The sequence below is a fragment of the Heptranchias perlo genome, chromosome 4 (assembly GCF_035084215.1).
Source record: "Heptranchias perlo isolate sHepPer1 chromosome 4, sHepPer1.hap1, whole genome shotgun sequence".
NCBI lineage: Eukaryota > Metazoa > Chordata > Chondrichthyes > Hexanchiformes > Hexanchidae > Heptranchias > Heptranchias perlo.
Window position 1 is genome coordinate 54102891 of NC_090328.1, and position 20317 is coordinate 54123207.

Below are 20317 nucleotides of genomic sequence, written 5' to 3' on the forward strand. Positions count from 1 at the left end.
TTGCTGCATGCAGGATCGGACTGCTTCATTATTTGAGGGGTTGCGAATGGAACTGAACACTGTGCAATCATGAGCGAACATCCCCATTTCTGACCTTATGATGGAGGGAAGGCCATTGATGAAGTAGCTGAAGATGGTTGGGCCGAGGACACTGCCCTGAGGAACTCCTGCAGCAATGTCCTGGGGCTGAGATGATTGGCCTCCAACAACCACTACCATCTTCCTTTGTGCTCGGTATGACTCGAGCCACTGGAGAGTTTTCCCCCTGATTTCCATTGACTTCAATTTTACTCGGGCTCCTTGGTGCCACACTCAGTCAAATGCTGCCCTGATGTCAAGGGCTGTCACTCTCACCTCACCTCTGGAATTCAGCTCTTTTGTCCATGTTTGGACCATGGCTGTAATGAGGTCTGGAGCCGAGTGGTCCTGGGTGGAACCCAAACTGAGCATCGGTGAGCAGGTTACTGGTGAGTAAGTGCCGCTTGATAGCACTGTCGATGACACCTTCCATCACTTTGCTGATGATTGAGAGTAGACTGATGGTGCGGTTATTGGCCGGATTGGATTTGTCCTGCTTTTTGTGGACAGGACATACCTGGGCAATTTTCCACATTGTCGGGTAGATGCCAGTGTTGTCGCTGTACTGGAACAGCTTGGCTAGAGGCGCGGCTAGTCCTGGAGCGCAAGTCTTCAGCACTACAGCCGGGATGTTGTCGGGGCCCATAGCCTTTGCTGTATCCAGTGCACTCAGCCGTTTCTTGATATGACGTGGAGTGAATCGAATTGGCTGAAGACTGGCTTCTGTGATGGTGGAGATATCGGGAGGAGGCCGAGATGGATCATCCACTCGGCACTTCTGGCTGAAGATGGTTCCAAACGCTTCAACCTTGTCTTTTGCAATCACGTGCTGGACTTTGCCATCATTGAGGATGGGGATGTTTACAGAGCCTCCTCCTCCCATTAGTTGTTTAATTGTCCACCACCGTTCACGACTGGATGTGGCAGGACTGCAGAGCTTTCACCTGATCCGTTCGTTGTGGAATCACTTTGCTCTGTCTTGAGCATGTTGCTTCCACTGTTTAGCATGCATGTAGTCCTGAGTTGCAGCTTCACCAGGTTGGCACTTCATTTTTAGGTACACCTAGTGCTGCTCCTGGCGTGCTCGTCTACACTCCTCATTGAACCAGGGTTGATCCCCTGGCTTGTTGGTAATGGTAGTGTGAGGAATATGCCGGGCCATGAGGTTACAGATTGTGCTGGAGTACAATTCTGCTGCTGCTGATGGCCCACAGCACCTCATGGTGATGTTATCCAATAAAACATGTATTTTGTTACAGAACAACCAAGAGACAGATGAGTCTGTTACAGACTTGCAAATAGAAACATTAGCTGTGGAAAACCATGATGTGCGGATGTAACGCAAGATGACACTCCAGTTGGAGTCAAATATCTTGCTATGGACAGACAGTGGAAGAAATGGGTTTCCTCATGTGCAACTAGACACAGGAAACGCTAACTAACTAATTAATTACTTTGTGGTGTGCACCAAAAGCTTATAAAATGTTCAGTATATTAATAGATATGAAGAACTTTGGAAGGATATTAGGTTGACATTTTATGAAATTCATATTGTTATTAATTGTTGCCAGGTTGGCTGAAAACATTTGATGACTACTACAGAGATCAGACCCAGCATATCCTGAACAACATGGTGGTGAAGCTACAAGAAGATGTTCACAGGAAATTTATTTGGTCTGAGATTTCATACTTCTCGAAGTGGTGGGGCACCATAGATAGCCAGAAGAAAGATGCTGTCAAAAGGTTTGCAGTTTTCAAAAAAAATCAGTTTAATGCTATAATATGGCTAAACATCAATAATTGATGTGCAATTTTAGGAAATTCTAAGCATTGGCAGGTCAGTTATCCCAGGTAAATATAGTTGAAAAGTGCAAATGCTTTTCTGCCATAGTGGCTTGTGATAACTGCTCCTCTATTTATCTGCCAAAATAATATTGATATTTTAGAACTTTATTGCTAAATACTCTAACTGAGTGCACAATAGACTTCTGAGTGTGGGATGACCAGATTAGAGTCCAACAGCCCACTTGCTCAGATGACAGTCGAGGGTCTTGTGGAAGAGTTATCAGGCAGTTTTACAACTGGTTATTGGTTATGTGCTGACACAGTTTGTTGTCCATTTAGTACTTATGTTGGCTGATTTAATGTCAAGTTATAATTTTAAAAGCAATAGTGAAACTCCCCTGGTATTATTCAAGGTCAGTTGGATGATATGTTATTTCATTATATGGGCCTGCAAAGACTCAACAACAATCACTTCCAGTTCCATTTCCAGTAAAGCCAGAAATGTCTCCTCTTCCCCTGTCTGAAATGGGTGATGTTATGGAGGGTAACGCATCACGAAGGTCCCCTGCACTGCCCTCCCTTTGTGTGTAAATTAAAAAAATTAGATAGTGTTCACCAGAACTCTGACTAGCATTAAAGTCTCAAGAATCAAAGTCCTCTTACTTCACACAAGTATTAATTTTAAGGAAAAGAAAATATTCTTGTCCACATCCACCTCAGTGCTGAACTCCCACTGAGGCTAAACTCCACACTCTTCTGGCCTCTCTTACTCCACTGGTTCCTTGCAGCTCAAGATTGAGCTCTTGCTGTTGCAAACAACCCCTTGAATATTGTAACATATGTGGATTTTCAGGAAGATTACCACAAACAGTTGGAGTTCGTGCCTTACCTTGTCTTTTGTTTTTTATATAAAAAAACAAATTTCAGTTACTTTCTCTGTTCTAAAATTGGTTGTCCTAGTAGTTTTCATTCTCTGTAATTTTACATTGTTGCACCAGAGTTGAGGAGGGTCAGTGCTTACAAACAGGAAGTACTAGCATGCTCTGTGAATGGCTGGTCTTGTTGACAAAGCACAACAATTTCTACAAGTTGTAGGCTTAGGTGCATGCTGGATACTGTAGCTTACTAGCTTGAGTCGTTTTACTAATTTGTGGCCGTGGTAACCTGCACAAATTCCAAGTTCAGACTTTTCAACATGTCACAGGCCCCTGACAAATTAATGTTGCAAGATTTTCAAAAATGGAAAAGCTATTTATAGGTAAGCTGCATCATTTTCTTCCAATGTTTGTGATTTAAAAAAAAATGTTTTATTATGTTATGTGTCTTATTTTTGGTACTAAATGCTCAGTTTAGTGAAGAAGCGAAGATGGTGGCTGAAAGATTTTCAGAAAGTATTTGAAGCATTTTGATTGGTTTCCTTTTTTGTTGGTAAATTTTTCTGGCTACTTTATTTTTGATTTGAGGTTTAAAAAAAGACTTGTGAAACCTCTCCGCCTCTCTAACTCTCTCTCTCCTCCTTTTAACACGGTCCTTAAAACTTACCTCTTTGACCAAGCTTTTGGTTAACTGTCCTACTATCTCCATATGTGGCTCAGTGTCAAATTTTGTCTGATAATGCTCCTGTGAAGCGCCTTGGGGCATTTTACTATGTTAACGGCGCTATACAAATGCAAGTTGTTGTTGTTGTACATTACATGTAAATTACAACATGGAAACAGGCTATTTGGCACAACCTGTGTGAATTGGTATTTATCCTCCATTAGTAGTCCTAATCCCATGTGATAATGGGGCAAGAATAGGACAAGGGGGAAGGTAAAGTACTGGGGGACGGGAAGCTGGAGTAGGGTGCAGTGGGATGGAGGCTGGTGGGGCAGTGATGTAGAAGGTATAGCAAAATTGGAAGGAGAGAGGTAGAGTATAATAAGAGAGCAGAGAAAAGCTGGACGCCTGCGGGATTGACGGGTTAGAGAATGTCAGATTTGGCCTGGAGCTGAGAGGAAGTGGTCTCAGTGACACCAGTATGTTAAATATGTAGGGTAGGGGAAAGGGACTGAGGATGAGGGAAGGAAAAGAGAGTTGGGTAGTTGAAAATGGAGCTCCGAAAAATGAATTTAATAAAGATGCAGGATTCATAAAAGTAAAACAAACTTACACAGAATGGAGAGAAAAGCCACTAAATAATGGTCGAAAAAATTAATTAAATAATTTGGGGAGAAACTTGATAAAATTAATTAAATAAAGACACTGGGTTAATGAAATGAAAGGGCCTTTACAAATCAGCAAAACTAATTAAAGATGCAGACTACCACTGGAAAAATTAATTAAAGACTGCATTGGGAAAATGAATTAACGACCAGAGATTGCATTGAGGAAATTAATAATGCATACAGACTGGCTCAAGGACTCAGGTGAGCTGTGAGGGATGCTAGAGTGTAAAGCAAAATGTCTGATCGACCAGAAACAGAGCAGAGAGTGATCGGAGTGGGAGCATTGTCAGCCGATCAGAGCTGCCAGTGCTTCAAGGACCTGTGGGACTCAGAGAGACACCAGGACCAAGAGTACGGCGGATGATCAACCAGCCACAGCAGATAAATGAACACAGATCAAAATGGGGTACATACACACAATGGGCCAGAGGGTGATAGAAGGCAGTACGCAGTGAGCTTATGGAGGGAGGAGGGGGATACAAAAGGTGCCACGGCAGTCAGCATAAACAGCTTGTAGGGCAGTAGCAGAGAAGGGCTTCGACAGAGAACTCTGCTACTTATGGTAAAACAGTAGCAAAGAGTGAAAAACAACGGTAAATTTACAAAATTTATATTTAATATGTATAAAATTTAAAAGATCAAATAGGCCTGGAGTTTCCATGTGATTTCTGCCCAGATATCATTGTAATTGAATGAAACAGTGCTAGAGATCGCAGAATTTTAAGCAGAAGTGAGTTGCGCCCATAATCTATTTGCGACCCTTTATGTTGGTTCAAAAGGACATTCACCCAAAGCATGCCCCGCCCACAAAACTGGCATTGCCCCACCCCCCTGGTCGGAATGGCGAGTTTCCGCTAATCGTGCCCATTCGGGGGTGCTAATCACATTGTGCCCAGTATCTTGGGTGCACAGGCACCTGTGCTTACAGGAATCCAGCATTAATCCATTGTACCTGCAGTGACCAGCAGTCAATTGAAGCCTGACCCAGGTCTGTTTCCGCTGCTGCTGCTGCTGCTGCAATTACTTTAAATTTATTTTAAATTAGTCTACATTCAGTCAATTGATCTGCCCTTGGTACATAAGACCTGTGACCAGCAGTCAGTTGAAACCACACAGGCGTGTGTCCTGCTCTGCTACAGTAATTAGTTAATTAGCAGTCTATTGATGCCAATTTAAAAAGTAAGACCAAGAGCATTAAATCAGTTAATTGAAGAATGGCTAATTTCCTGGCAATCCCACTCCTGATTGTGATGCTGAAGAATGCCTTATTTCAGTCACGAATCGATTATGCTGCTCAATTGCGCTGATTTATGGGAGATTTTACATTCGGGCTTATGCTAATGAGTTTACGCGGAAACTTCAGTGTAACTTCATCTCGGCAAACTTCATCTTGCAGTGTCCAGCGCATTCTGGGTTCATTTTGCCAATCGCTCCCCTAGCAGAAACTCCATGGCCAAATTTAAACTTTTAAACTAACTTCAAAATGAACTTATCTGAGGAGAAATGTAATTGTGGAAAAAATCCAACATGGAGTCAGAGCTGAGAGAGAAAGACTGCACACTTGCATCACATCTGCTTACAGACTCAAACAGTTAAAGTGTTCTAGTATACCAGGCTGTCACATTAATGGGAAAATCCTATTAAAAGTGTCACTGAGCAGGCATCACTAGATGTAATATAGCTGTACAAGCAATTCACATTGAAATCGCCATAAGGTATATTGACCGGTAACACGGCATACAGATTTTAATAATATATAGATGATTGCCTATTAAACACTTGCACAAACAAGTGCACTTGAGTATTTCATCATACCTTTTCCATAGTTGACCATAATAAACAGGTTGCACTGTATAGGCTTTTTTATATCTGTGACAGCAGATGAAGTTGTGTATGGTAGATAGTTGATATATTTAACTCACTTATGTGATGAGGGCTCCACTTATCCTGTGTATATAGTGTTCTATTAACTATGTAGTGTGTACTATTAACTTTATCATTACAATTTTGTATGGTATCTCTATTTAGTCCACAGTGAGATTTACTGTAATACTGAGCCAATAATTTTATTATATATCTTCAGTCAAATGTAGATTACAATATAAACTGTGCTTCCCTACATTCATAACTATTTGTTTTAGATTGTTTACTGCATAAAGAGCTATTTATAGCTCGCTGATATATTTGCAGTTTGCACAGACCTTTTATGTACAGTTTGTTACCAACAAGACTGAAGAAACATTATTGAAATTCTAATTCAGAAGTCCTTAATACTTTGTATTAACTATGGAAAAGGTAGGCTGACTTCGTAAACAGAGTGCTCCATGTGGGGTATTCCACAGTAGATATCTTTGTTTGTTTAAAGCTTGGGAGCCATATGATTCATCCATCGAGTAGTATGGTTTATCAGAGTCCACCTGTTCCCTATCCATGATCTATCGATGGCCTAGTAAAGAGGGAAAAGATCAACTTTTTTTAAGTTTAGAATAAAATTCTGATGAGTACATTATTTTTCTCTATAAAATGGAGGAGTGTTTTCAATATAAGCTACTACCCCTAGACTTTCCATGCTCTTTAAATGCATTGGATTACAGAATTTAAGGATTATTTTTGTCTGCATAGTTCACAGTTAAATAGTTTTAGATCTAAAATCAAATTACATGCACTCCCTGGTTTTTTAGTTGTTTTGGTTAAGTATTTCTCAATCGCCAACGTAGCTGTTTTATAAACCATGGCCATTGAAGTAACATTGAATTTTCATGATTTATCTTCTTACTATGAAATTTTAAAACTTGATATTTGTTTTCTTTCCAGGCTTGTTGAACTGGGTCAGTTTGAAATAACAACAGGAGGCTGGGTCATGACTGATGAGGCTAGTACACATTATTATGCGATGATTGACCAGCTGCTTGAAGGACATCAGTGGCTTGAGAGAAACCTAGGTGAGAATTATTCACAAATTTTGCTTGCATCTTTCCTTTCAATACCTAATCTTCACATCCTCTTTCACCAGTCAGGAATACAGTTACAATCTGTCCCAGAACTTGATTACCTGCTTTGTATAAATTGGCCATGGATCTTGTGCTTCACAAGTGTCAGCTACACTGTTCAAACAGCAATGGACTCACAATCAGCATGGTTATAAAATGATCTCCTTAATTTGTACGCTACTGGGTCCTTTAATGATATTTTTAAATTAAAATATTTTATGTAACAACAGTAATATTTCTAAGAAAGTGCAGCTGAACCTAATTTACAATTGTGAGTGAGCTAGAAGATCTTTTGTATCTGCGAAAACCCTCTTCCCCTTGTCCATCAAGCCAAACAATCCCCAAGGTTCCACCTGCCCTAGGCCTGAACACGCGTCTTTCTCTAGTTTCTCTCCCACCTCCCCTCACGTCCTCTTCGAGCTCATCTTGTTCATGAAATCTACCTCCTTCTCTCTTGATCTCACTCCACTAAACTGCTGACCCCATAACTTTCCTTCCTTGTCCCATGTTAGCTGACATTGTAAATGGTTCCCTCTCCTCAGATACTGTCCCGCTTCCATTCAAAACCGCGGCCATCACCCTCCTCCTCAAAAAAAACCACCATGACCCCTCTGTCATGGAAAACTACTGCCCCATCTCCAATCGCCCTTTCCTCTCCAAACTCCATCTTCACAATAACCAACATATTTACCTGACTACAGCATCAATTCCACTAGAGTACGAGTTACTCATCCACCTACGCTTTACTTGGACAGTACACTTTTAATTTACAGTCCAATTGTACAATACATGGATGAACAAATGTGAAAGTTAAAAGCTCGGATGTTAATAGTTTAATAGTATCCCAATTCCGTGCTCAGCTTTCCCGCAACTCCATGTTTTAATCTCACCAGTCAGGTTTCCATCCCTGCCACAGCACTGAAATGGCCCTAATCAAAGTCACAAATGATATCCTCTGTGACGGTAACCATGTACACTATCCCTTATTGTCTTATTGTCCTTCTTGACCTCTCTGCAGCTTTTGACACAGTCAACCACACCATCCTCCTCCAACACCCTCATTTATCTCAGTGAGACTATCCACTCTTAGTTCCACTCTAATCTATCCAATTAAACACAGAGCATCTGCAGTAATGGCTTCTCTTCCCACCCATCACCATTTCCTTTGGAGTTCCCCAGGGAGTTATCCTTGGCCCACTCATTTTCCTTACCTACATGTTGCCCCTTGGCAGCATCATCTAAACACATAGGTTCTGGTGCAACATGTAGGCTGATAATACCCAGCTGTACCTCTCCACCACATCTTTCAATGCTTCCACTTACTCTGTGTTGTCAGACTGCTTGTCTGACATCTAGTCCGAGATGAGCTACTATTTTCTCCAATTAAACATTGGGAAGATTGAAGCCATTGTCTTTCATCCCTGCCACAAACTCCGTACCCTTGCCGCTGAATCCATCCCCTTTGCCAGCTACTGTCTCAAATTGAATCAGATTGCTCGCAACCTCGATGTTCTATTTGACCCCGAACTGAGCTGCCGACCCCATATCCTCTCCATCAAAAAGATTGCCTACTTCCACCTCCATAACATCTCCTGTCTCTGCCTCTCATCCCATCTGCTGCTGAAATTGTCATCCATGCCTTCGTCATCTCCAAACTTGACTGTTCCAATGCTCCCCTGGCCGGTCTCCCAACCTCCACCCTCCATAGGTTTCAGCTCATCCAAAACTCTGCTGCCTGTATTCTATCCCATACCAAATCCCGCTTACCCATCACCCCTATCCTCGCTGACCTACATTGGCTCCTGGTCACCCAATGCCTCCAGTTTAAATTTCTCAACCTTGTGTTCCAATCTCTTGATGGCCTCATTCCTCCCTATCTCTGTAACCTTCTCCAGATCTATAACCCTCTGAACTTTGCGTTCCTCCAAAAAATAGTTTATTTGTCTTTGTGGAAAAAAGTCAATGCCATTGAATGTCAAGGGGAGGTGGTTAGACTCTCTCTTGTTGGAGATGGTCATTGCCAGGCACTTGTCTGATGCGAATGTTACTTGCCACTTATGAGCCCAAGCCTGGATGTTGTCCAGGTCTTGCTGCATGCGGGTTCGGACTGCTTCATTATTTGAGGGGTTATGAATGGAACTGAACAATGTGCAATCATCAGCGAATATCCCCATTTCTGACCTTATGATGGAGGGAAGGTCATTGATGAAGCAGCTGAAGATGGTTGGGCCTAGGACACTGCCCTGAGGAACTCCTGCAGCAATGTCCTGGGGCTGAGATGATTGGCCTCATTGGAGTCGTACCTAGCACAAAGGAAGATGATAGTGGTTGTTGGAGGCCAATCATCTCAGCCCCAGGACATTGCTGCAGGAGTTCCTCAGGGCAGTGTCCTAGGCCCAACCATCTTCAGCTGTTTCAACAATGACCTCCCCTCCATCATATGTTCAGAAGTGGGGATGTTCGCTGATGATTGCATAGTGTTCAGTTCTTCGCAACCCCTCAGATAATGAAGCAGTCCGTGCCCGCATGCAGCAAGACCTGGACAACATCCAGGCTTGGGCTGATAAGTGGCAGGTAACATTCGCGGCAGAAGGAGTTGGTACATGCTATTGGCCAAGTTAAATGTGGCTATGGTCAGTTTAACCTCGGTGGTGGGGAAGCTTTTAAAAACGATAATCCAGGACAAAATTAATAGTCACTTGTAAAGTGTGGATTAATAAAGGAAAGCCAGCATGGATTTGTTAAAGGCAAATCGTATTTAACTAACTTGATTGAGTTTTTTGATAAGGTAACGGAGAGGGTTGATGAGAGCAGCGCGTTTTTTTTTATTCGTTCATGGGATGTGGGCGTCGCTGGCAAGGCCAGCATTTATTGCCCATCCCTAATTGCTCTTGAGAAAGTGGTGGTGTGTGACTTGGAGGGGAACGTGCAGGTGGTGTTGTTCCCATGTGCCTGCTGCCCTTGTCCTTCTCTGTTCTAGAGGTCGCGGGTTTGAGAGGTGCTGTTGAAGAAGCCTTGGCGAGTTGCTGCAGTGCATCCTGTAGATGGTACACACTGTAGCCACGGTGCGCCGGTGGTGAAGGGAGTGAATGTTCAGGGTGGTGGATGGGGTACCAATCAAGCGGGTTGCTTTGTCCTGGATGGTGTCGAGCTTCTTGAATGTTGTTGGAGCTGCACTCATCCAGGCAAGTGGAGAGTATTTCATCATACTCCTGACTTGTGCCTTGTAGATGGTGGAAAGGTTTTAGGGAGTCAGGAGATAAGTCACTCTTGATGTTGTGTATGGGGACTTTCAAAAGGGGCAATGGCACCATGGATACGAAATTGGCTAAGTGACAGTAGTGGTGAACGGTGGTTTTTCTGGAGGAAGGTATACGTGGTGTTCCCCAGGAGTTGGTACTAGGACTGCTGCTTTTTTTGATATATATTAATGACTTTGACTTGGGTGTAGAGGGCACAATTTCAAAATTTGCAGATGACACAAAACTTGGAAATGTAGTAAACAGTGAGGAGAATAGTTACAGACTTCAAGAGTAACTATTCTGGCTGGTGGAACAGGCGGACACAAGGCAGATGAAATTTAATGCAGAGAAGTGTGAAGTGATATATTTTGGCAGGAAGAACGAGGAGAGGCAATACAAACTAAATAGTACAATTCGAAAGGGGGTGCAGAACACAGAGACCTGGGGGTATAATTGCACAAATCTTTGAAGGTGGCAGGATAGGTAGAGAAAGCAGTTAAAAAAGCATATGGGATCCTGGGCTTTATAAACAGAGGCAGAGTACAAAAGCAAGGAAGTTATGTTGAACCTTTCCAAAACGCTGGTTCGGCCATAAATGAAGTTTTGTGTCCAGTTCTGGGCACCGCACTCTGGAAGGATGCGTACGCCTTAGAGAGGATGCAGAAAAGATTTACTAGAATGGTTCCAGGGATGAGGAACTTCAGTTATGCGGATAGACTGGAGAAGCTGGAGTTGTTCCCCTTAGAGTAGAGAAGTTTGAGAGGAGATTTGATAGAAGTGTCCAAAATCATAATGGGTTTAGATAAAGTAAATAAAGAGAAACTGTTCCCATTGGCGGAAGGGTCGAGAACCAGAGGACACAGATTTAAGGTGATTGGCAAAAGAACCAAAGGCGACATGAGGAAAATCTTTTTTACGCAGTGAGTAGTTATAATCTGGAATGCGTTGCCTGAAAGGGTGGTGGATGCAGATTCAATCGTGGCTTTCAAAAAGAAATTAGATAAATATTTGAAGAGAAAAAATTTGCAGGGCTATGGGGAAAGAGCGGGGGAATGGGACTAACTGGATAGCTCTTACAAAGAGCCAGCACAGGCTCGATGGATCGAGTGGCCGCCTCCTGTGCTGTAATGATTCTATGTATTGAGTGTCCAGTGAAGTAGGACTGTTTCACTCCGTTAGATTCTGGTTGTTAGCTCTTAAACTGACTGCTTAGATGGTCAGTCAACAAAAAAAATTTGGAAAGATGAAACTGAGACTGCATTCATCCGCAACAGAGCAAGCTTGGTGATATGCAAATCAGGTGACAAAACCAATAGAAATAATCAACGACAACAACAACAACTACTACTACTTACATTTATATAGCACCTTTAACATAGTAAAATGTCCCAAGGCGCTTCGCAGAAGTGTTATCAAACAAAATTTGACACCGAGCCACCTAAGGAGATATTAGGACAGGTGACCAAAAGCTTGGTCAAAGTGGTAGGTTTCAAGGAGCGTCTTGGAGGAGGAGAGAGAGTTAGAGAGGCGGAGAGGTTTAGGGAGGGAATTCCAGAGCTTAGGGCTGAAGGCACGACTACCAATGGTGGAGCGATTAAAATCAGGGATGTACAAGAGGCCAGAATTGGAGGAGTGCAGAGATCTCTGAAGGTTGTAGGGCTGGAGGAGGTTACAGAGAAATGGAGGGCATTGGAATAGTCAAGTCTAGAGGTAACAAAGGCATGGACAAGGGTTTCAGCAGCAGATGAGCTAAGACAGGGGCGGAGACGGGTGATGTTATGGAGGTGGAATTAGGGGGGTCTTGGTGATGGAAAGTATATGTAGTCGGAAGCTCATCTCGGGGTCATATAGGATGCCAAGGTTGCAAATGCTCTGGTTCAGCCTCAGACAATGGCCAGGGAGAGGGATGGAGTCGGTGGCTAGCGAATGGAGTTTGTGGCGAGGACCGAAGACAATGGCTTTGGTCTTCCCAATATTTAGTTGGAGGAAATTATTTTTAAAAATTCGTTCATGGGATGTGGGCGTCGCTGGCAAGGCCAGCATTTATTGCCCATCCCTAATTGCCCTCGAGAAGGTGGTAGTAAGCCACCTTCTTGAACTGCTGCAGTCCGTGTGGTGAACGTTCTTCCACAGTGCTGTTAAGTAGGGAGTTCCAGGATTTTGACCCAGTGACAATGAAGGAACGGCGATATGTTTCCAAGTCAGGTGTGACTTGGAGGGTCTGTTCATCCAGTATTGGATGTCGGACAAGCAGCGTGACAAATCAGAGACAGTGGAGGGGTCGAGAGAGCTGGGTGTCGTCAATGTACATGTGGAATCTGACATTGTGTTTCCACTAGAATGGCTGGAAATATGAGGTGTGGCTCTCAAGGGATTGACTGCTATTTTCAAAATGAAAATTTTGGCTTAATAAAAGTAAAATACTGCGGATGCTGGAAATTTGAAATAAAAACAGAAATTGCTGGAAACACTCAGAAGGCCAGGCGGCCTCTGGAGATAGAAATAGAGTTAATGTTTCAGGTCGATTAACTTTTATCAGAACCCACAATATTTCATCAGTTCTGATGAAAGGTCATCGATTTGAAACATTAATTCTGTTTTTCTCTCCACAGATGCTGCTTTACCTGCTGAGTGTTTCCAGCATTTTTTGTTTTTACTTTGGCTTAATAAGTCTGGGATGAGTTGATTGACTCTCATTATTTCTGTCTGAAGTACACTGTGAGCCGTGACATTCTGCAAATCTACTCATCTAGTTTTAATACACATCTTGCATGCCTGCAGCCTGTGGCTTTCCTAAACCTGTGCAAATTTATTTATTTTAAACACAGTGAGAGATAAGTCATTCCCAAATCATTTCCATTAACAACAAAGATCAAAAATCCTAAAATGTGGCATGATGAATAGTAAAATTACTGTTTTTTTTCTCCCCCCAATCTATGACTATAAAAATTCTGTCAAATATTGCAATGAAGGAAATTAATTTAAAGTTTGGAACTGGAGGAAATACTAATGAGAAGAAGTGCTTGTCTGTAGGAACTTTTGGGTATATCTAATGTAGATATTACTAGTATTTGTAAATTGTCTTTTTTCCACAAGGACAAGGAAACTTTTTTTTGAACAAAATACAGTGACCTGAAGTCAATTTTAAAACATACTTTATCTTTAAAAAATAATAACACAGAAATTTTGTATGATGGAGACCTGCTGCTGTTACACTGTCACTGCTTAATTCTTGACCGTAGTTATGTGTCATGGGAGGTGCTGTGCAAAGGCTAAGCACTTCCCCACAGGAAGTGGAATTACACCAGGCTGCTTTTGTCTGATTCAGTGCAGCATTGGTAGATGCCCAGAAGCAGGTTTCCTACGCATACACTTGGAGGTGGTGTGTGACATAGAAGAACCATGCAAGGTAGGGACACCAGAGCGGGGAAGAAGTTAAAGCCTAAATTTCTTTTCATAGAAAGAAAACTTCTGGGGGAGAGGAAAGACTCAAAAGAGGCATCCTATCATAAGATTTGGGAAAATAGACAATTTTCTGAATAAAAACGAGAGCTGTATTAATTTACAAACCTGACAACAGCTTATCCCATTATAATTCAGGATCGGTTGTCTCTTTAAGAAATGTTTCAGTTCCTATTAAGTGATACGTCACTTTAGGGGGAAAGTTCACTTCGAGTCTTACTATGCCTTATGCATCAGCTAGTTTTCTACATGTTTTTCAATATTGTGCATTCCGAGATCTAAGCATGCCTTTACAGACTTTGAAATGCAAACCCAATCAGTTGCTTTGAATAGTTGGGCTTGAAAAAATAACTTTCTGTTGAATTTGTTTCTGACATTGTTGAAATATGTGTTTGTCCTTTTGTATAAACTAACCATCTTTTCTCCCTCCCCTGGACTGCCAGTTTACTAATTTATATAATGTATTTTTGTGCATTGTAACAGGAGTAAAACCTAGGTCAGGATGGGCTATCGATCCATTTGGGCACACACCTACTATGGCATATCTGTTAAAACAGACTGGTATTTCAAATATGCTAATTCAAAGAGTCCACTATTCTGTGAAAAAACACTTTGCTACGCAAAGGAGCTTGGAATTCTTTTGGCGGCAGAATTGGGGTATGTGAAATTGGTATAATATATCTAATGGCACAATAACTCTGGTTGTAAAACACTGAGGCTACAGTACTTAAATTTCTAATGCAATCAGTACAATTTTAATAGCTTTCGGTACCGGTGCAAATTTAAACACCAATTATTTTGGTGCTGAAATCATAGCTTGCACTGCCCCACATCATTTACTGTATTGGAGAGAGAGCTGAATATGAATAGGTGCAACAACCCAATGTTCAATGGCACATGAGATTGACATATACAATTTTCATATAATAATAGACAGTTATGAAATTCAATCTCCAAAGTAGAAATTCCACAATACATTTAACAAAAATTGAACTTAACTTATTAAGTCACGTCAAATCAGTAACCCTGATATTGTCCCCACATGCACTCTTATTATAAAACAAAATATCCTCTGATGCACTGTGGGCAGTGCCAAGGGAGTTCTGCTAGTCATAAATAAAAATGTCTCAAGTATTTCATATATTAAAACATTAATTAACAAACAATTATTTTTAATCCTGTAATTATTGGTGCAACATAAATACCTACCAAATTATGACTGCTACTCAGACCAAACGCACTTTGTAGAAAGTGGATTTGTCTATTTGTTTGTCACACCTTGAAATCAAAGAGAACTTCAAGATGTAACAAACAGATGAACAATGTAAATGCTAGTTCATTGCTTATGATGCCCTTGACCCAGCTAAAACCATTACTCTCACCCATTGTGGTCATTCCCTCGATATGGCCCCCATCTTTACTCCCTTGGCTCCAAGGGATTCTGACTTGAATTTATCTGCCGCACAACTGGTTTAGCCATCTATTGCCAGATTTGGCTGAACCACATCAAGCATTAACAGCCCAGCTCTCCTCTGCCAAAACCACTCACTACTCCAGGATCATCCTGGAGAGCAATGATAAGCCCTGGCTTCTTCTGTCTATTACCAACTGTCTCCATAAGCCCCTCTTCCCTGCTCCCTCTACCTTCACCTCTAACAACAAGTTCGAGGAGATCATGGATTCCTTTGTCATTAAGAATGAGACCATCTGTTCAGTTGCCTCTGCCACATACTCCCCCACAGCTTTCTCTATTTTCTCACCTATCTCTACTCATGACCTCTCCGAGTTCATTTTGACCATGAGACCCACATCTTGCTTCTTTGATACCATTCCCACTAAACTACTGACCACCCAACTTCCCTTCCTGGCCCCCATGTTTGCTGATGTTGTACTGTTTTGTTCCCTTTCAAAACTGGCGTCTTCATCCACTTCCTTAAAGAAACCTACCCTCAACCCCTCTGCCCTTGCAAACTACCACCTCATCTTCAACCCCCCTTTCCTCCTCAAAGTCCATGAATGCGTTGTCTCCTCCCAAATCCATAGCTATGTTTCCCGTAACTCCACGTTTGAATCTCTCCAATTAGATGCTTTGAAAAGGAAACATTTGCAGGGCTATGGGGTCAGAATGGGGGATTGGTACTAATTAGATAGCTCTTTCAAAGAGCTGCCACAGGCATGATGGGCCGAATGGCCACCTTTTGTGCTGTAGGATTCTATGATTTTCTGCCCACCACAGCACTAAAATGGCCCTAATCAAAATCACAAACGTCATCCTCTGTGACCATGGTGTTCTAATCCTGCTGACCCTCTCGGCCTTTCTGCAGCCTTTGACGGGGTCAACTACACCATGCTTCCGCTGATGCCTCTCATCTATTGTCCAGCTCAGTGGGACTGCCCTCGCTTATTTCCACTCTTGAGTATATGACAATGGCCAGGACATCTCCAGCAATGGCTTCTCTTCCTGTTCCCGCACTGTTACCTCTGGAGTCCCCCTAGTATCTATCCTTGGCCCCTTCCCCTTTCTCATCTACATGCTGTCCCTTAGCAACATCATCCAAAGAATGGGGTATGGTTCCACATGTATGCTGACGACATCAGCTCTATCATTCTATCACCTCTCTTGATTCCTCCACTGCCTCTGTGTTGTCAGACTAATTGCCCAACATCCAGACCTGAATGAGCTACAGTTTCTTCCAGTTAAAAGTTGGGAAGACTGAAGGCATTGTCTTTGGCCCCTGCCACAAACTCTGTACCCCTGCCACAGATGTTCCATCCCCTTCCCCGTCCATCTCGGGTTGAACCAGACTCTTTGCAACCATGGCATCCTATTTGACCCTGAGCTGAGCTTTCAACCACATATCTTCTCTATCACCATGATTGCCTACTTCCACCTCCATAACATCACCTGCCTCCATCCTGCCTCAGGTTGTCTGCTAACAAAACTGTTAGTCATGTCTTTGTCATCTCCAGGCTCAATTATTCAAATGCTCCCTGGCTGGCTTCCTCCATAAACTTCAGTTCCTACAAAAATCTGCTGTTAATTTCCTATCCTGCAGCAAGTCCCACACACCTATCACCCCTGTGTTTGATAAACGATATTGGCTCCCAGTCCACAAACGCCTCCAATTTTGAATTCTCGTCCTTGCGTTCAAATGCCTAAATGGCCTCACCCGTCCCTATTTCTGTAACCTACTCCGACCCTACAAACCTCATAGAACTGCATTCCTTCAACTCTGGCTTCTTGTGCATCCCCTCTGTCTTTGCCCCACCTTTGGCAGCCGTACCTTCAGCTGTCTAGGCCCTAATCTCCATAATTCCCTCCTAAACCTCTTGGCCTCTCCACCTCCCTCTCTTCCTTTAAGACCCTCCTTAAAACCCACCTCTTTCACCGAGCTTTAAGTCACCCTCCTAATACCTCCTTCTTCGGTGTCAAGTTTTGTGTGATTCAGTTTCTGTGAATTGCCTAACATAAAATTGGTCTATGTTAAAGTTGCAACATAAATGCAAGTCACTGTTGCTTGAAATTTGAGGTGGTAGGAAAGCGGAAGCCAGTGTGGATCAGTGAGAAATGTAATATAAAAGAAAATGTAAGCATGAAAAATGTTGTTTATATTGGCTGTCTAATTGCTAATGTATTGCCTTTGTGCCTTCACTTATGCCCTGTTTTTATTTCAATTTCAGATCATGGTGCAAACACGGACATCTTTTGTCACTTGATGCCCTTCTATAGCTATGATGTTCCTCATACTTGTGGCCCTGATCCTAAAATCTGCTGTCAATTTGACTTCAAACGTCTTCCTGGAGGCAGAATTAGTTGTCCTTGGAGGATTCCTCCGGTTGAAATACATGATGGCAACGTTCAGGAAAGGTAACTTATCTAAAATCTTCAAATATCAAATTCAAAAATCAGTTCAAAATCTGTAACAAGAGTTATAGGAAGTTCATTTTTGCAGACCTCCTTGTGATCAATGAGAGGGGGGCTAAGAGAATATTGTTGCCTGCTATCTCTGGCATAGAAATAGCATGTGGTTCAGGGAAATCCAATGCTCCCATCTCTGGGTATTCCTTTTGTATTCATTATTGCACCCACCAAATACGACAAGTGTGATCCCACCCAAGGGGCTGGAGAAATCGAGGAATAAAACTTCTTTGGGGTGTTTTGATGTAAAGTGACATTGTAATATTGGAGTATCAATCATGTGAGCCACCTCCTTCATGTGTGTTATAAAAGCACACCCTCCTCCCACTGCTGGGGGTGCCCTCAATTTATTTTCGCATTTGTCAACCATGTGCTTAAGTAATATTTAAACACTTTAAAATATTATTAAAGGAGCTTTTCAGCTTTGTTCCTGCTTTTGGCAACTTTCCTGTGTGTTTTTAAAAAAGAAAGGAAACCAACGTGATGTTAAGATGTTTGCATTAAAGCATCGTGTGAAATTCAAATTCAATCAAGCTCTAATCCATCATGACCTCGGTCACTGAGGCCAATTTTATCACCCTCATTGCTAATCATAGAATGATACAGCACAGAAGGTGGCCATTCGGCCCATCCTGCCTATGCCGGCTCTTTGAAAGAACTATCCAATTAATTCCACTCCACTGCTCTTTCCTCATAGCCCTGAAAATTTTTCCCCTTCAAGTATTAGTTATTATTGAATCTGCTCCGCTACCCTTTCGAGCAGTGCATAGCAGATCATAACAACTTGCTGCGTAAAAATGTTTTCCCTCATGTTGCCTCTGGTTCTTTTGCCAATTACCTTAAATCTGTGTCCTCTGGTTTATGACCCTTCTGTTATTGGAAACAGTTTCTTATTTACTCTATCAAAACCATTCATGATTTTCAACACCTATCAAATCTCCTCTTAACCTTCTCTGCTCTAGTTTCTCCCAGTTTCTCCAGTCTCTCCTTGTAACTAGAATCTTAGAATCATAGAAAGGTTACAGCACGGAAGGAGGCCACTCGGCCCATCGAGTCCACATCGGCTCTATGTAAGAGCAATCCCGCTAGTCCCACTCCCCTGCCCTTTTGCCATAGCCTTACAAATTTTTTCCTTTCAAGTACTTATCCAGTTCCCTTTTGAAGGGCATGTTTGAATCTGCCTCCAGCACCCCATTGGGCAGTGCATTCCAGATCCTAACCACTCACTGTGTAAAAATGTTTTTCCTCATGTCACCTTTGGTTCTTTTGCCAATCACCTTAAATCTATTTCCTCTGGTCCTTGACCCTTCTGCCAATGGGAACAGTTTCTCTGTATCTACTCAGTCTAGACCCTTCATGATTTTGAATACCTCTATCAAATCTCCTCGCAACTGTCTCTGTTCCAAGGAGAACAATCCCAGCTTCTCCAGTCTATCCACATAACTAAAGTCCCTCATCCCTGGAATCATTGTAGTAAATCTTTTCTGCACCCTTTCTAAGGCCTTCACATCTTTCCTGAAGTGTGTTGCCCAGGACGAGACACAATACTCCAGTTGTGGCGGAAGCAGTGTTTTATAAAGGTTCATCATGACTGCCTTACTTTTGTACTCTATGCCTCTATTTATAAAGCCCAGGATCCCGTTTGCTTTTTTAACCACTTTCTCAACCTGCCCTGCCACCTTCAACGATTTGTGCACATGTACCTCCAGATCGCTCTGTTCCTGTACCCCTTTTAGAATTGTGCCCTCTAGTTTATATTGCCTCTCCTCGTTTTTCCTACCGAAATGTATCATTTCGCATTTTTCTGCGTTAAATTTCATCTGCCACGAATCCGCCCATGCTGCCAGCCTGTCTATATCCTCTTGAAGTCTATCACTATCCTCCTCACTGTTCACTACCCTTCCAAGTTTTGTGTCATTTGCAAATTTGGAAATTGTGCCCTGTACACCCAAGTCCAAGTCATTAACATATATCAAGAAAAGCAGTGGTCCCAGCACTGATCCCTGGGGAACACAACTGTACACCTCCCTCCAGTCCGAAAAACAACCGTTCACCACTACTCTCTGTTTCCTGTCCCTTAGCCAATTTTGTATCCATGTTGCTACTGCCCCCTTCATTCCATGGGCCGCAATCTTGATGATAAGCCTACCGTGCGGCACTTTGTCAAACGCCTTTTGAAAATCAATATACACCACATCAACTGCATTGCCCTCATCTACCCTCCCTGTTACCTCATCAAAAAACTCTATCAGGTTAGTTAAACATGATTTGCCTTTGACAAATCCATGCTGGCTTTCCCTAATCAATCTACCCTTGTCCAAGTGACTGTTAATTCTGTCTCGGATTATCATTTCTAAAAGTTTCCCACCACCGAGGTTAAACTAACTGGCCTATAGTTGCTGGGTTTATCCTTACACCCTTTTTTGAACAAGGTGTAACATTTGCAATTCTCCAGTCTTTGGCACCACACCTATATCTACGGATGTTTAGAAGATTATGGCCAGCACTTCTGCAATTTTCACCCTTACTTCCCTCAACAGCCTAGGATACATTCCATCTGTACGGGTGACTTATCTACTTTAAGTACAGCTAGCCTTTCAAGTATCTCTTTATCAATTTTTAGCCCATCCAGTA

The 20317-nt window shown here is 42.3% G+C and overlaps 1 protein-coding gene across 3 annotated transcripts in view; it reads left to right on the forward strand.

Moving 5' to 3' along the window:
- The window catches only part of man2a1 (mannosidase, alpha, class 2A, member 1), a 198463-nt gene that overhangs the window by 23210 nt on the left and 154936 nt on the right, over positions 1–20317 (forward strand). For all 3 annotated transcript variants that reach the window (XM_067982943.1, XM_067982942.1, XM_067982941.1), the window contains exons 4-7: positions 1650–1821; positions 6885–7012; positions 14248–14421; positions 17446–17632. In XM_067982943.1, the coding sequence (XP_067839044.1) occupies positions 1650–1821; positions 6885–7012; positions 14248–14421; positions 17446–17632 (661 nt within the window). The remainder of the gene's footprint in view (positions 1–1649; positions 1822–6884; positions 7013–14247; positions 14422–17445; positions 17633–20317) is intronic.